Source organism: Mus caroli, chromosome 17 (genome assembly GCF_900094665.2).
Source record: "Mus caroli chromosome 17, CAROLI_EIJ_v1.1, whole genome shotgun sequence".
NCBI classification, from domain to species: domain Eukaryota; kingdom Metazoa; phylum Chordata; class Mammalia; order Rodentia; family Muridae; genus Mus; species Mus caroli.
This window is the reverse complement of record NC_034586.1, coordinates 1,925,929-1,944,340: the sequence shown is the minus strand read 5'-3', so window position 1 is coordinate 1,944,340 and position 18,412 is coordinate 1,925,929. Positions and strand designations below refer to the sequence as shown.

Here is an 18,412-nt window from a genome sequence, read left to right as displayed (position 1 = left end):
ACTCCCGACCAGCCCCGGTTTCAGAGACAGGAAAAGGCTCAGCCAGGTGCCCTGATATTTATTACCTCAGGAAATAAAAAGGCCAATGCTCAAGTGTCATTTCTGCAGTGGGAGAGGAGCACAGTGGGAAAGCTTAGCAGCTGCACAAGGTAGAAAGGCAAATGGCCGCATCATCCAGCAACTGCACCCTCCAGTGATGCCAACATATGCTCATTAACAATGGGGTTCACTGCAAGTAAAGGGTGGGAAAGGACAAGGCACAGTCAGTCCACACAATGTGCTGGGGCAACGGGTCATATGTGACGCAATCCATATGGGAAACACCCAGAACAAGAGAGGGAAGGTGTGGCTAGCAGCTGCCAGGGGCTGGGGGAAGAGCATGGCGGAGGGTAGCTGCTCAGCTGGCACCGGAGTCTCACCTGGGTGTGCCGAGCACCTGAGATGACAGACAGAAGACGGCTAGCCGCATAGCACTGGTAAGTGTCGGAATGAACTCTCGAACGGTTCATTTTATGTTACATGGATTGTCTCTCACAACACTGCTCTGAGAGCACAGTGAGCGGCAGGCAGGTTCCTTTCCTCCTCTTCTTATTTTTACTTGCACATGCTTACTTGAGTGTGGATGCCTGCAAGGCCAGGGTAACAGATGCTGTGGGGCTGGAGCCACCAGCTCTGCAGCTGCCTGATGTGGGTGCTGAGAATCAAGCTGCCATCTGCATGAGCAGTGCACACTCTTAGCCACTGACCCATCTCCAGACCCACAGCCAACCTTCCAAATGCTGAACATCACAAAAGACTTTCCACAAAACTAATGTTCAGAAGTCAAAAGGAACCTTCTTTGATTTTGTCAATTCTTTAAATACTCAAGTGAACTCCTGGTGCTGAGTATCGGCTTCGTTTCTTAGAATCACAAATGTACACAGACTTAGGTTCAAAGGCCAAGGCTTCGGGCCCGGCCAGCCCCTGCTCTACTGTGCAGTACAGGTGTGAACTGGAGCAGCTGATTAACCTTGCTCGCTCAGTCCCCTCATCTGCAAGGTAAGGATGACATCAGCATTCTTCCCTGAAGGCCATGAGGACGGCATGGGCTACCCCAAGCCAACACTGATCCAGATAGACCACATACTTGGTAAATATTAGCTACCATCACTATGCCAAAAAATAAATAAATACACAGAGGGTTAAAGAAGGACAGTGTGGAAGTACTTAGCAGGAGACCTGACAGAGACTTTCACTCTGACATCTAGTGACAATTGTTTGGCTTACTTACACTAAAAAGAAAACATAACAATGATAAAGACATGGCCTACAAAGGGGACAATGACAAGAATGGACTAATCCACTGAATTCCTGGAAGCCCTTCAAAGGCTATCCACTAGAACAAAAGCACAGAAATGACTTTAAGAAAGCCACTCAATGCCTTAATCCTAGCAGGCTGGAGGCAGAGGCTGTCAGCCTGGTCTACAGAGCTAGTTCCAGTACAGCATGGGCTATCCAGAGAAAACCTGTTGGGGTAGGGGGAGAGAGAGGAGGGAAGAGAGAGAAGGAAGCAGCCTGAGCCCCACACTTGGGGCAAGCATAACTTCAACATTAGGAAACAGACAGAAACTGCAGAATGCAACAGTTCCCATTCCAGGTCTGCAGTGCACTCTTCTTGAAAGTTAAGCTCTGTGGAGTTTCTCAGCCCCATAAAACACGTGAAGATAATGTCTGCCTAGGACAGTAAACTCTAAGCTGCAGACATGGGTGTGAACTACTGAGCCCATTTCCCTGCCCTATTCTACCATCCCATGTAGAACACTTCTCCAGCATTAAGGAACACTTTGCCAGAGCAACAAACTTAGCAGCAGCAGGCCACCATGTCCACTGTTAGCATAGCCTCTGCACCATCCAAGAGTCTTCCTCAATACCCACAGCAAATGGCTACAGTGAAGATGATGGCTTGGGTTTCCATGACAAGTGAGCCACATCCAATCCAGCCACTCTCCATTCTCCAGGTGCTCTAACCATCTGCCCCTCCTTACATGCTACACCTGCTCCCAGAGAGAATTCTAGCAACAAGAACAGCCATAGAACAGGGTAGCAGCATCCTAGTCTCAATGTGGTATCAAACAGAAACAAGCACAGGATACTGATACTCCACTAATGAGCAAGACTGTATTCGTCAGGACTGAGACTTCCTTGAGACTCTCACGACAATCTATATCAGAGCCAGAGCCAGGAACATTTAACAGTGGGCTAGAGTCCACTGACCAAAACCTGCAATGCTGCAAATCTATGCTTGTCTTTGAAAGTGTTCTGAAGTGCCCTGTCAGGGCTCATCTACCAGACAGAACAGCAGAGATAACCAGTCTGTGCCTGGGTAACCGATGGACAAGGCTGTCATTAAGTAGGACAAGCACAGGAGGTGATGACAAAAGAGAAACGTTCACACTAGAAACTTTTGCCAAAGTAGAGATGGCCTAGTGGTTAAAAGTGGCTGCTGCTGTTCCAGAGGACAGGAGAGTTCAGTTCCCATCACCCATGGTGGGCAGCTCACCAGGGCAGGGCCTGTGACTGCAGCTCCAGGGATCCACCTTTCTCTACGGGCATCCTTCTGACCTCTATACACACACTCAAGTGCACACACAGGAATACATAATAAAATAAATATTTTGAAAGAAAGAAACTTTGGAATTGTTCAAAGCCATTCTGTGTTCTTACAAAGCCTCCAGTAATAGAATCTTTTATAAGCATCACCTGTCAATAACAAAGCCAAAGGCCAATGAACTGAGGCAGGGAATAGGAGGTGGGACACTGGCAGGGAGAGAGAGGATTCTGGGAACGAGTATAAAAGAGAGATTCAAGAGAACATGGAGATGGACCGAGAAGGAAGTAAACCAGAAAGTAAACGAACTCAGGGAGATTTGAGACAGAGACAGAGCTACCTGAAAAGAGCTGCAAAGAGACAGCCATAAACTAGCAAGGAGCTAAAGTCAGAACAGAATAAGGGAGATTCCAGGAGACACTGAGGGAGATGCTGAGGAAGACATGAAGAAAGAAGAGAGCAGAGACTGAGGAGAGGTAACTAACCAAGTGGTAGACATAGCCTGGTTTGAATAGGTTAACTAAGTGACGAGCTAGCCAGGGAATGAGCCAAAGCTTGTGGGAGGCTTGTAATTAATAACTAACTAGTCCTGGAGTCATCACTCCAGGCGCTGGAGCTGGGAAAGGAAAAATGGATTTTTTTTTAAACACTACAGAACCACGAAACTGTCTGCACAAGCAGAACAGCCCACCACGCACCCTGAGGCCAGCAGACATTCCATGTCTTGATTCTGTCTCCCTCATTACAGTTCTGATTTGAAAGTAACCATGCTGCAGGCTGCTGATTTTCAAATCAGGGTGGTTTTCAGCAGCATGGGTGATATTTTCCTCAGAGTGGACTCCTGATGAAGCCCCTGCCTCTTCGACCCTGCTCCAGGCTTCATTACTCTCCTATTTGCAGGTCCACAGTAGGAGAACATCCCTTATGTATTGGAACTCTCCAAAGTGTGCCATGATGCATCTGATGTCATGAAGCCTGAGAGCGATGACGTCACCGGGATTGTTCCTGCTCTTTGTTACTGAAGAAGTCAATATGGAAGACGTCATCAAGCCTGAGGGAAGGAAGCGTCAGCTCTCCTCAGCGATCCAGCAGATTTTTATGAGGAAATTCTTCTCTTTCCTTTTCTCTCCCACTACTCAAAATTTGGCCAGTTCATGGGAAGAAAATCCCACCATCTGTCTCCCTGACCTGTGACAAATAGAACACTTAAGAAGATGAGAAAATAAATCCTTTTCTCCCCATGAAGTCAGAACACAGAGGGGCATTATGATGGGTATGGTGGCTACTGCGATACCCAAGAGTAAACTCAGATGATCTGAAAGCCGAAGGAAGGAAGGGATTTTTCTAGCTGCCCTTTTTAAAGGAGCACAGAGCCCATGCCAACAATGGTTTACTCTGACCCTTCTCCCCACGAATCAGGATAAAACTCACAATCCTGCAATGTCCAACCCTTACTATCCATCTTCAAAAAGCCACTGCATAAAGGTCTGCTCTCTGGACACCTGTCTGTCCTTCCTGTGCTACATCTGGACAGGAGTACACCTTCCGCATATACTCGCAGACTTCTAGGAACTAGGCATTACAGCTGCCCAGGGAAGCTAGTTTTGCAATCACCAGGAAGCAAGATGTAATTACCTCACCAAAGACAGATTTTTAATTTAATTCCAACATTTGCACATTCTGTTACCAGTCTGACTTTGTTTGGAATGTTTGCTGTTTTATGAAAGCTGACCTGGATTATAGCCCTTGACGAACCTGAAGAGTCAATTCCACTGGCTGGCAGATCGACTGGTTGGCTAGTTGATTGGTTGGTTGACTGACTGGCTGGTAGTTGATTGTCTAGTTGGCTGGCTTGCTGGCTGGCTGGCTGACTGACTGGTTGGCTGGCTGGCTGGCTGGTTGGTTGGTTGGTTGGTTGGTTGGTTGGTTGGCTGGCTGGCTAGTAAACTGCTTGGATGAACAGTTGGTAGGATGGCTGGTTGACTGGCCAGATGGATGGATGGATGGATGGACAATTCCGTATCTGGTTAGTTAGTTGTTTCATTGGCTGGATGGTTGGCTAGCTAATTGGCTCATTGGTTTAGTAATTAATGTTTCTTCTCGGAGTCGATACCAATACAGAGAGATAAATTTGGCTAATTCTGTGTGTTACAGTCTGTTTACTACACATTTCTCCATAGAAACTGGGAAACTGGGTAGCTTCCACTTTCTTATATAATTATCTAGTAACCCACATTATGTACAGAACTACTTTAAGTATGTAAAAGATGTCTGTTACATATGTATATGCAATTCTTACATACAGATCTGAGCTCTAGAACATCCAGAACTTTCTAATACCTCTACAGAGTTAGTTCTTTTCAAGGCCCAAGAAAGCTTGGATTCTATAGGACTCCTGACCAGGAAGGCATCTCAGGAACTTCTCTCTCCAGTCCCCGCCCAATAGCTATCAATCTCTGTCCCCTCTGCCTCTGTCTGTTACACACATACACAGAGAGGAAGGCAGAGAGGAGAGAAGCACTTTCTTAATTTTACTCACAACCACAAAGTTAATTTTTAAGGTTATTTTTCAAGACTGTAAGAGCAAATATCTGTAATTTATTACACATGAAATAATCAAACTGCCATTAAGACTAGCTCTTACTATAAAAAAAGAATATGTCTTCTTTTTAACCTTTAGATAAGACCCATCTTAAAATACAAGATTCTCGCCACAGAGCTCTTGGGGGCTAAAGAAGAACAGCAGCGACAGCTCAGAATAACCCTGCTTCATTTAAACAATTTACCTTGGTGCTCACAAGATAGGCCTGAGAAACCAAGGGACTCTTCTTGCTTCTTTTGCAACTCTAAGTAAAGTATATTAGCCTGACGGGTTTCCACATCCTCAGAAAGAGACTCTGCATGCCTTCCATCTAACACATGACAGGTATTCAAAAAACAAGTTACCCAAGAATACCTTCACAAGTGAAAAAAATTAAAAGATCACGCTGTGTTCATTCCAACAATCTACTACCACTCCTTTGGTTTTAGAAAGAATTCTTAACACTGTTGAGGGCAGCTATGACATCAACACAATTTGTCAAGCCATCAGCCCAAAGATATTTAAGACTATTAAATGAGCAGACTAAAATTTCATACTGCAACCAAAGGTTATATCAGCTCACTGGTACTTCAAAGGCAAAAGCCACACCAGGAAATATGGTAGCCAAACATCCTTAATTATGCACATAAACACAGTGGGGTCTAGAGGTTTCTATCATGACAAGCAGGTTAATTAATTGGCAAGGACCGTGTTGTCCCAGCCTCTGATTCTGGCCAATTTCAGTCCTTTAGGGTGGGGTGACATTCTGACTTAGTCAATCAAACAAGCCTGGAAGTGCTTGAACTCTCACATGCAGCTATCAAGACCATCACAGAAGGAGCTCTGAGAGCCACAGGGCTGAGCTACTGCGGCCAAATGGCACAACACAGGCATCCCAGCAGCCATCAGGGCTCCAAACTGGTTTCAGAGCTGCCAACCTCAGCAGAGCGGGAGAGCCACCCAACCTAATGCCATTCTTACTTTCTCTTTCCGTTAATCCTCTGGGGGTTTGGGTTTGGTTTTTATTTGTTTTTGTTTCTGTTTTCAGGAAACAATGGAAGAATGCGGTTGATTGATTTTACTGAGGTCAACTGTGGCTAATAATTTCACATAAATATGTCCTACTGGGTTTGGGGGTGACAGCAAGTGAGTGAGATTTATTAAAAGTATTAAAGTGATTCTGTGTTACCTGAAATCCTCACTGATGATTTACACACACCGTAAATAAAACTATAGGGCTGGAGAGATGGCTCAGCGGGTAAGAGCACTGACTGCTCTTCCAGAGGTCCTGAGTTCAATTCCCAGCAACCACATGGTGGCTCACAACCATCCATAATGAGATCTGATGAACTCTTCTGGTGTGTCTAAAGACAGTGACAGTGTACACATATACAAAAATAAATAAGTTATACCTTTGAAAAATAAAATAAAACTATAGGTGATGAATGGACAGCTCCATGGTTAAGAGCGCTGCTTCTCTTCCAGAGGATCCTGCCTCAATTCTCAGCACTGACATGGCAGCTCACAACTGCTGTACCCCCTGTTGCGGAGGATCTGACGCCCTCACAAAGATAGACGTGCAGGCAAAACACCAATATGTATGAAATAAAAATCAGAATGTCACTTTTCAAAGCTTGCACTTTGGTCAGAAAAAAATAATTAAAAAAATAAAACTATAATAGGAAAATGTAGCAGGGATCTTGAGTTGAGGGTCTCCTTATTTATATAAAACACAGTAGAAATCATACAAGAAAGAATAACCGCAGCAGAGAGCAGGCAGGATATTACACCTGCCACGTATCTAGAATTCTGTGAACGCTCTCTGAAGAACAAATGCCAAGGTAGCTTCCAAACCAAGCAAAGAGGAAGCTTATCCCACCTTACTTCTAGAAAAAAGTAAAGATCTGAAAATCTACAGGGAACTCACAGCAGGCTCTTCTAATTCAAATTGAGTGACAATGGCACACTGTCTCAAAAGTGTTTCAATCTGACTACAACACAAGAAACAAGAGTTGCAGGAGTTTAATTCCTTCAGAAAGACTTCCTTAGTAGGAAACCGCATCTATAGGACACAGTGGCATCCGTACTAGGGACATCTGCTATCTCCTCAAGCAAGCTGACATGCACTCTCTAAATGAGTCTTTTCATAAAACTTAGATACCTCTGTGCTCACTGCATGAGCAACAGAGGCAACAAAGACAGTGAAAAAAAGGTCCCAGCATCTCAGCTGCAAAGCAAAGCTGCTTAGCTCCAGTCAGTGGGCACATAGGACAACCACATAAAATGCGATGAACCACATAGCCAATAAACCCCACAGTGTTTATAGCTGTAACGGCCAAGACCCTTGCCTTCATCTTCTGTAGTTGTGGGATTACATATATGTATCTGTATGTACATAAACTATGTTTAGCATATAGAATACATTATGGGAAAATGTCACACAAATGTTTTATAAGCCAGTTCATGAGCATGCATGCACACAGACATGTGGGGATCTTTGTAAGCAAATATGAAACTACCAAAACTTCTTAAGATCCTAAGTGTAAGTCATAACAGGCACCGATTCCTCAACACTGTCCCAAGTCAAGTCTTCTCCTTCACTCAGTCACACCCCTCAAAAATAGGACAGCTGAGCATTTTAGACACAACCAAAACCACAGAACCTTTTCAGACTTCCAATGGAGAGAGCCTAAAACAAGCGTTTCACAAGAACACATCTGGAAGTGTTGTTTGAACAAGTCTTCCCTCCACAAAGCCTACCTTTCACAACAGCTCTGCAAACTCTACTAAATTATGACTTTTAAGCACATACAAAGAATTCCTTTCTAGACTATACCAAAAATATAACAACTCAGGTGAGGATCCTGGAAACCACTCAGCTGCCTTAATAACCACAAAGAAAAGGTTGCTTTTTGCCAAGCAATTGTAATGTTTGTTTCCTTTTTAGAACTATCTAATGTGTACTTGAAGGTGCATTTTGGCTGCAAAGATGGTACCAACAAAAACCACTTCTGCTCTGAAATAAACATACAGTGGAGGAGATATGGCCAGGAAGGAGAGATGGCAAACAGACACAGGCTAGAGTGTTCACTTCATTTTAAGTCATCTGCAGAAGAATCCATTTTTAATTCAGTTTGTATCTCCATTTAAATTGCTATGTTCAGATAAAACACCTTAACAAAAGTTATTAACTTCTACTAAATGTGGCCACTTTCACAATGATCATATCCCACACTTTCTTGTAAAGGTCTTCACAATGCAGATACTTTCTAAAAACTAAAAACGTGGGTTCTTCTCATAAAAATACTCATATGCCGAGTGTGGGGGCACAGGCCTTTAGTCACAGTACATAGAAGACAGGAAGAGATGATCTCTGGGTTCCAGGCCAGTCTGGCCCACTTGGCAAGACATAGTGTCAAAAGAAAGAAACAAAACCGCTAAACTAAAAACTTCATTCAAATGTCCTATTCTTCCTGTCTCCCAGCTGTCTAAGGACCAGGGGTCCCAGATAGGCAGCATGGTACAGACAGTTGAGACATAACCCCGTGAATCCCAGACCTGGGAGGGGAGTCTCTGAAGGCATTTGAAATCTACCCACACTAATAAAACTCAGCTTCTATGCTCATTATTCTTTATCACTGTTACTTATTTTATAATATTAAAATCTCTTAGAGTGAGCTGTCAACAGTCCACATACATTTATGAGCACAGAATCTGCAAAAAAATGAACTAGGACCTTTGCTAATCCACACACCTGATCCAGCAAAGAACACCCTAGGATCTTTAAGTTAAAAAAAAAAACAAGTGAGACAATGCCGGGGCCTAGCAAACACAGGAGTGAATGCTCACAGTCAGCTATTGGATGTATCACAGGGCTCCCAATGGAGAAGCTAGAGAAAGTACCCAAGGAGCTAAAGGGATCTGCAACCCTATAGTTGNANNACATGATGAACTAACCAGTACCCCGGAGCTCTTGTCTCTAGCTGCATATGTATCGAAAGATGNCCTAGTCGGCCATCACTGGAAAGAGAGGCCCATTGGACTTGCAAACTTTATATGCCCCAATATAGGGGAATGCCAGGGCCAAAAGAATGGGAATGGGTGGGTAGGGAAGTGGGGGGCGCTATGGGGGACTTTTGGGATAGCATTGGAAATGTAATTGAGGAAAATATGTAATAAAAATATTAAAAATTAAAAAAAAAAACAAAAACAAAAGCAAACCCTAAAAATCTCAGTCAGCGCTCGCGAGCGTGTCTTGAAGCTGCATTTCTGGGTGGCTCTGTACTGGATGAAATCACCGGCTTGCTAACCCTCCAGGTCTCAGTCAGCGCGCACGAGCGAGTCTTGAAGCTGCACTTCTGGGTGGCTCTGTACTGGATGAAATCACCGGCTTGCTAACCCTCCAGGTCTGGTCCAAAAGCCTGGAAGCAGAACATTCTCCACAGAAGCATAGAAAATTCATTTCCCCCTCAACTCAATAAAAAATCAAATAGACGAGTTTTTAGGGGAGCGTGCAAAGCTGATCTGTTTAGGGATGTACCTGTCTGATGATGTGGGAGAGAAGCAAGCGAGCAAAGACCACAAATCTAGTTCCAGTCAGTAGAAACCTAAGCAGCACACAATTACCACACCGTGCTTCAGTAAGTCAGACACAGGTACATTTCAAAAATAAAACGACCACCACACAAAACAAGAACCAATGGCTTTAATACTAATGTCAAACAGTCAGTGGCCAGCTCCGCCTAACTGAGAGAGAAAGGCTAAGTGCTGACCTAACAGGGTGACATTCCAATCAAGTACTATATAGTTCTAAGGGAATCCTCATTTCAAATTCCTATCACAGGAGCAGAGTGCCAGCCAGGAATCAAACTGTGACCCCTGAGCCAAAGACAACTTACCACTCAGCTGGTAAGTGGGCAACTCAATTTACAAAGTTGAATTCCTGCATTTCAATCCTCTGCAGAAATATATGAGCAATGCTAAATGAACTGGATTCAGCTCATTAGAGGTTCACAAACCAAACACAGAACACTTTGGAAGGCATCCAAAGCAAAGCTATGCCTATGCCTAGGTGGTGATGTCCACTCAGTAAACTCCCAGTGTCATAATTATCATCCGCCCATCATTCCTCGTAAGAACCTTAGCTGCTGTACCTATGCCACTACAATGCTCAGCCAGTTACATTAATCCTCAGAGAAGATGGCAAGATGAATAGCCAATCATAGTGTCTGCACCTTGCTGTAGACACACTTAAAATTTCCAGATCTTGGAGGGGGAAAAAAAACCAGACCAAAAGCCCAGTGTGGTAGCACATCCTTTAATCCCAGCATTTTGGAGATAGAGGCAAGAGGACCAGGAGTTCAAACCTACTCTTGACTACCCTGTGAGGTTAAAGCCAGTTTAAAAACCTTTCTTAAATAGGCACATGCAACTAAGTGCACATGTACACACAGCCTAAAGATGTGTGTGTGTACATGTAGTGTGTGCATATGTATGTATGTGCTGTGGTCTAGTAACTATTTCTCAAAACCTTTACTAGTTACTCTGTCTCCACCTATACGAACCATTCTGCAGATCTGTGCTCTCACTGCTGTGTGCACTGGGGAGAGGCTTTGCCTCAGTGGTTGAGTGCTTGCTCCTACGTCTGAGGCTCTGGGGTCAGTGCACAGTGCCCCCGGGTGAGGAGAAACATCAATACATGATGCTCTGTCTCCTTTACAGTGTGAGCAAGCACTCAAAAGGAAATTCATTCCAAACTGGTTTTAGTCCTATTTTTAGTCTTTGAAATTTCAAAATGAGACAAGGCTGTCTTGCAGTGACTGAAAGATTAACACACAGCCAATTACAGGCCTGGCTTTGACTAACTTCCCGTGAAAGCTTGAGATTTCTGCAGCCAGAACATTCACCATGTTCTTTTCATCACCAGAAATATTTATGCACCTGACTTGGACTTTTTTTTTTTATCTTTTTGGTTTTTCGAGACAGGGTTTCTCTGTGTAGCCCTGCCTGTCCTGGAACTCACTTTGTAGACCAGGCTGGCCTTGAACTCAGAAATCCACCTGCCTCTGCCTTCTGAGTGCTGGGACTAAAGGTGTGCACCACCATGCCCAGCTGGATATTTCTTTTTAGTTAGCAGTAAATACCTGAGCTAAAATCTTAATTGCAAATGTGCTGAGGGCAGAGAGATGGTTCAGTGGGCCACAATGCTTGCCAACAGGCCGAACAAAGTGAGTCCAATCCCAGGACCCACACGCTTGAAGGTCAGAAACAGTTCCCACCGCCATCCTTTAAGTTCCACAGACATGCTGTGACACACATATATGTAATAAATACATACACTCACAATTATTAATGTTTTTAAAACTCACCCTGAAGCCATTTGCTGCAAAGCTTCATGGGTAATCAGCAACTTGTCCTTTCAAATAAGTGTGTAAGGATCATGGGACTACATAAAACCAAGAAGCTAAGAAAACTAAGATTATATTTTACTGCAGATCTATTTTTCGCCTTACACACTCGAGGAGGAAAATAATATAAAATTTCCTTGCTAGCCATTCTTCACAAACTTCCTATATTTGGCTCTCACTCTAGTTTGGCAAACTAGGCCACGGTCTAAAACTAACAAGCCCTGGACTTCCTTAGGGATGAGAGAAAGGGCTCTCCATTTTCAGAATGACTCCACAACCTCACATCAGGGAATCATGGGAAAACAGGCTGGAGCCACGGGCACAAGAATCATGGTGCACCAGCCCACTGCTCTCCTCTCTGCCTCTTTCCTTCCGTAGCAGACAGAGCTTTGCACCCCATCCTATAGACTGTACGTAAGGGGAGGCCTTCAGCTCCCTGCCACGTGGGGCTTCTCCTCTTCACAGAGAGGAGAGCGGCTCTAACAATACAAGGTTCATGCTCGGGGAACAGCTGAGAGCTGTCGGGGTTGGGGGGCTGGGGGACATTCCACCCCACCCCGCTACACACACACATAATCTGCTGCTTCAGCTCTGAAGAAAGTAAAGCATGGCAGAAAACCCGGGTAAAAGGAAGCAGGGTGAGCCTGCACTCAGAGCTGTCTTTGACACTGTGGAGGGAGGTCGCCAGTAATGCACTAAGAACACTCTCGGATCCATCCGTCCATCCGGGCTGAAGGGCTGACCTAAGGGCCTCATTCCATCCTCCCCTGTGACTGCAAGATGAGGACTGACAACACTCAACTACAGCAGACAGCTCAGACTACTAAACAGACTTTTAAGAGGACAAGAGCTTCATCAGACTTGTCTCCTCAAGGAAGAGTTTCTGTAAAAGCTGAGAAGAGTTTCCTGTGGGAAGGAAGGGCTGCTGCTGACTGCCGGCTTTAGGACCAGCATTACAGGACCACCTGGTCTGGAGGCAGTCAAACGCTCCCCCATTGGCCTCATGGCCCTCAGGGAGGCCAGGCCCACTAGGGCAGTGTGTAAGTAGCCTTTCTGGTGCTCCCTCTCAATACCTTGGCGAGTCTGGATCTAACCATGCCCTCCTTCCCAGGACCCATGCCCCGCTGACCAATCTAACAAGGAAACTGTAAGAACCAGGAAGCCCCTGAGCTGTGCTAATACAAGCAGGTGTCGTGTATGTGGGTAAAAGCACGTGGTTCTGGAGGGGAGGAACGGATGGAGCCTTCTGTTTAAGAGCAGGAAAGGCCTCTCTTACCCAAGACAACTAACCAAAGTCACAAATGAAATACTGAAACTTTCTCTAGAACATACCACAGTCAATGCAAAGTAACTTCCTGGAACCCTTCTAACCCAGGCTGGAGGCATATACCTGTAATGCCCCCTCTGGGAGACTAAGTCTGAGGCCATCCTGGTTAACAACCAGATTAACTCAAACAACAATAACACAACTTTGAATGACTGGAAAAATTCACCTTAAGGAGTCTTTCCACAGGTCAGCATCTGAGGGCCACCCTTGGAACTGGGAGGAACAACACTGCCTTACCAAGCAGGAGCTTTCCCCACATTGGTGCAAGTACAATTTCAAGAAGGAAAAAAAGAAAGGGGGAGGAAAAAAGGAAGGGAGGGAGGGAGGGACAGAGAAAAATAAAATGGTCTATTCTACTTTCCACCTATATAAAAGAAAAGGGGGGGGTATCACAGAAACATTCCCAAATCCTCTCAATACCAATAATAGGTAGAAATCAACAGGGAAAAACAAAAGCTCTCAACAAAGCCCTGGAACAGAGAGAGCTGACACTGACCTGCTGCTGCGGGTACTGCAAGCCTCCCAGGGCCCCTGGAGCCCGGCCCTGCATGCCAAGGGGATACCGCTGTGCACCTGGGGGACCGTAGGAGCCTCCTGGGTATGGGCTGCTCTGCTGCGGCTGGGAGTGGGGGTGAGTACCCATCCCATACAACTGAGGTCTCTTCATCACCATTGGGTCCATCGGGCTGCCCTGTGAAGAAATAAACAAAGAAACAAGTTTACTAGCTATCACTTATAACAAATACAACTTCTGTGTTTAAATATGTACATATAACACATCTACCTAAATTTTGAGATAAAAGATCATAATTCCAAAATATTAATATTATCCCAGAATATTAAAGGAAAAACTTTTTTTTACTAACTTTCAGATAGGATTTAAGTTCAGATCTGGAATAAACACTATAAGGAAAAAATCTATTCCATAAGTATCTACAAATCCTAAAACACAGAAAACACGATTTTGATTCAAAGTATCCCAGAACTCTGTCATCTAAAAGTGACCTTTTAGACCTGAGTTTACAAGTCTTAATGAAGCCTTCGTGCCCTGGATATTCACTGAAGTAATGAAAAATGTTTTTAGATAAAATTTTCCAAAGGTAACGAGTGTGCAGCAGTAAGGCCCAGATTACGAGTCACAAGCCAGTAAACATCACACCAAGCACAGCAGTTCAAAGCTAGACTCTGGATTTTATTTTTGGTCTGGTGAATCAGTCCTGGAGCCTCAGGCCAAGGCCATCAGTGAGACTGCTTGACCAAGAGAGGTAGGAGCAGAGCTTCAAGCAGGGCCTTCACAGCCTGGGCTCCTCAAAGCAGCAGGACTGTGAAGGAAAACTCCCCTGCACCAAAGGTCACAGATCCCCAGCCTTCGCAAACAGATCCCAAATCAAGTGTGGACACCTACTGTGTGCCAGGATCCCAGAGCACAAGTGTAAGTACATGCAGACGCTCAGGAAGATGTGCAGGCTCAGGGAGGGAGAGACAGCACAAAGCTCCAACATCAGAAGCTAAATGACCTGGTGTGCCTAAGGACATGGATGTTGAGGCTGGCGTTTGCTGAACAGGGCTGAAGCCCGAGCATGAGCAAGCCTGACAGGTCATCTCTGGCTGCCTCTTCTGATAACCCCTGGGTGCCATTATAGAAGGCTGTCATCAGAGCCACCTGTCAGGACTGCTCCCTCAGGAAGTGGCTGAAAGCAGGGCCAGCTGCCACACTGGGCAGGTAAAACAGAGGTTCTGAATGGGCAGCAGTGACAGAGGCCACAAGGCCAGACTCCAAGCATATACACACAGACTTGAAGTCTGCAATGTGATGAATAACAGGTGGTAAGACAGGGGTTAAGGAAAATGCAGTGGAGACGAGACTGGGAACCAACACTGGTGTAACATGAAAGGTCAAAGTGGCACAAAGTAAATGCTCAATAAACAGGGGATGAATTGGCAAGTAAAGCCATTAACTTCATCCAGGTAGAAGGCACATGGAGAGCATTCCAGCCCCTAGGAGACTGAGGCAGAGGATCAAGAGTATAAGGGAAGTGTGAATATAGTTTGAAAGGTATGTGTGTTGGGGGGGAGGGAGGAACAGAGAGAATGATGGAGGAAAGAATAGAGAGCAACACCATTTAGGCAGAAGGGGAAAACAGACCACAAAGAAACCAGAGCATCGGAAACTGCATTCAGAATTCCAGGGAGCATACTGTCATCGAAGAAGTGGAGACCTCATGGAACAACAAAACAGCCGACAGAGCCCAGCAGGCCACATGAGAAGGTGGGCAGCCTGGACCCACAAACATTCGGCTTGGTCAGGTATCTGCTGAGCTCTGCAAAAAAAGTCACACTGTCAGCCCTGAGGCATAATGGTGGGGAGAGGGAGAGGGAGAGGGGAGCAGCAGGCAGCTGAAGGAGTTGTGAGAGCTCCCATTTGCTCCTCCCCCCACCTCCCTCCACAGGACTGCAGGTGGCCATTTCTCCTTCCAGGTCACCTGGTGTTGATTTTAGTGATCTGATGACAGCCGTGTGCCTGCCTGTGATGATTTTAGCAGAGTGGGTGTGCACTGCACTGCACTGGAGGCCCAGAGATGCGCAGCCATGATGAATGTGAGGAGAAAGACATCATGTCCCTGTGCCAGGATGCAGGCAGTTGACACACGGCCTTAGTGGCAGGCCACTGTAGGACCTGGCCTCAGTCAGAGACACCCACCCCTCAACAATGAACCAACTGTGGAACATGATTGGAAGATGGGTATATCCCAGCATATCCACAGATCGGGAGACGGGTATATCCCAGCATATCCACAGATCGGGAGACGGGTATATCCCAGCATATCCACAGATCGGGAGACAAGTATATCCCAGCATATTCACAGATCGGGAGACGGGTATATCCCAGCATATTCACAGATCGGGAGACAGGTATATCCCAGCATATTCACAGATCGGGAGACGGGTATATCCCAGCATATCCACAGATCGGGAGACGGGTATATCCCAGCATATCCACAGATCAGGAGACAGGTATATCCCAGCATATTCACAGATTGGGAGACAGGTATATCCCAGCATATCCACAGATCGGGAGACAGGTATATCCCAGCATATCCACAGATTGGGAGACAGGTATATCCCAGCATATTCACAGATCGGGAGACAGGTATATCCCAGCATATTCACAGATTGGGAGACATATCCCAGCATATCCACAGATCGGGAGACAGGTATATCCCAGCATATCCACAGATTGGGGATTTAAACTATTACTTTCACCTCCCAAGAACTTACACCTAAAATAACTGGAAATGAACGGCAGCATATGGTTTTCCTCAATCAGCACATGGCTCTTTGGTAACCTCTGCAGTCCTGACAAACACACAGACACATGTCTGTGGCAACACCAAGATCTAGAACTAAGCTCTCCCCCGAGTACTGACATTACAATGTGTGCTTATGAAAGCAGGGTGAATTCTTCTCCAGATTCTTTCCAAGATAAAACACAACTTTCTTCCATGGTTGAACTGGTAATTTCAAAACCAGCCAAAGGAACGGTGGCCCTCAGAGAGGCTGTGTGTTTGCCATCAGGTTGGTGGCTGTCTTAGTCAGGGTTTCTATTCCTGCACAAACATCATGACCAAGAAGCAAGTTGGGGAGGAAAGGGTTTATTCGGCTTACACTTCCATACTGTTGTTCATCACTAAAGGAAGTCAGGACTGGAAGTCAAGCAGGTCAGGAAGCAGGAGCTGATGCAGAGGCCATGGAGGGATGTTCTTTACTGGCTTGCTTCCCCTGGCTTGCTCAGCCTGCTCTCTTATAGAACCAAGACTACCAGCCCAGAGATGGCCCCACCCACAAGAGGCCTTTCCCCCTTGATCACTAATTGAGAAAATGCCTTACAGTTGGATCTCATTGAGGCATTTCCTCAACTGAAGCTCCTTTCTCTGTGATAACTCCAGCTTGTGTCAAGTTGACACAAAATTAGCCAGTACGATGGCCCATCCCATCATCGGGGCTCTGCAGCAGCCCAGTGCCCACACTGGTCAGACAGTGCTAACACGGGAGGAGCCTCTCACCTCCCGTCAACATAATGCCCAGTCCAAACTGCCGTGACGGAAGCACAAAGTTTAAATTGTAAAATGTGCAGAGTGCAGAATGCGGGCCTGGGATGCCAGCACAGGCGCCACTCGCCCAGCAGTGGAGAGAACTGTTCTGTAGTGTCTGTCTCAGCAACTTGGTCCTAGTTAGAATGCAGTTTATTTGCACTCGAGTCAAAACTGTCAGCTTAAGCCCAGACTCACAAAACTCAAGAACATGAGATGCAGATTCTCTCCAGCTCAAAGGCATTGGCTCACTTGGGAGACTTCCTGTAGGAAAGCTTAGGCCTGCTCAGAGAAGGCACATTGTTTAAGTCTTCCTTTCTCTCCTTACCTCAGGTACTCATCAACAAGCCAAATCCATCCCTCTGAGCACCTGCTGATTTGAACACTAAAACATGTAATGAAGTCACCCAGCTTCGCCCTAGCTCTTCACTGCTAGCTCTATAAAGAAACCAAAATGTCATTCAAAACCAAGACTGTTCCAGGAAAGACAAAGGCCAAGCTGATCCTCATGTGCATGAAGAACCTCAAATCCTGCTGCTTGCTTTCACCAGTCCTCAGGTAGGATACTTCTAGAATGTGACTATTTCCCTTTCACACATAAAATGTATGCTCTACCATGCCTCATCTGGTCCAAGGTCTTCAAGCACCTCACTGCGTGGCTTGCTCTGGTGGACTTTCTCTCCAAGCACATTCCACAACGCCACATGTGAATTTTATCCCATGAGACACATGCTTTCTGTATGAGATGCAACTAGTGGTTGTGGCCACTAGCCCACAAGCAGACTGGGATTTATTACTTGTTAAGACTTTCAAATTCCTCTGTTAACCAATAACCCTCCTTTCCCCTTCTCTCCCTCCAAGACACACACACACACACACACACACACACCATACATAGACTCACACATACCACTTAGGCACTTGATGTTGCCTGTTTTGTCTTCCAACAGCCTCAGTCCCCCATGCATGGGAGTAGGTCATGAGGACAGGAAGTGTGATCCAGTTTGAAAGCAGACCTGGGTATGCACCTAAGCACAACAGGAACAAAGACCTGCTGTGCTCTTATAGGTTCCAAAAGCCAGCCTGGGAATCCTCCTGGGTAAATTATCCAAGCCGGAAGGCAAAGGCTCCTAGATGTCCAGTGTGATTCAGGCAGTCAACTCAGAGTCACCATCTCAGAACATGCCTACACATGCATTTATAGAGAACGCCTACAAATGTATTTACGGTGAATATGCCTACACATGTATTTACAGTGAATATGCCTACACATGTATTACGGTGAACATGCCTACACATGTATTGACAGTGAACATGCCCACACATGTATTGACAGTGAACATGCCCACACATGTATTGACAGTGAACATGCCCACACATGTATTGACAGTGGACATGCCCACACATGTATTGACAGTG

General features: G+C 45.6%; 1 protein-coding gene across 2 annotated transcripts in view; it reads right to left on the bottom strand.

The window, feature by feature from the left end:
- Arid1b (AT-rich interaction domain 1B) overlaps nt 1-18,412 on the bottom strand; it is a 350,213-nt gene that overhangs the window by 288,996 nt on the left and 42,805 nt on the right. For both annotated transcript variants that reach the window (XM_029471378.1, XM_021186013.2), the window contains exon 2: nt 13,399-13,593. In XM_029471378.1, the coding sequence (XP_029327238.1) occupies nt 13,399-13,593 (195 nt within the window). The remainder of the gene's footprint in view (nt 1-13,398; nt 13,594-18,412) is intronic.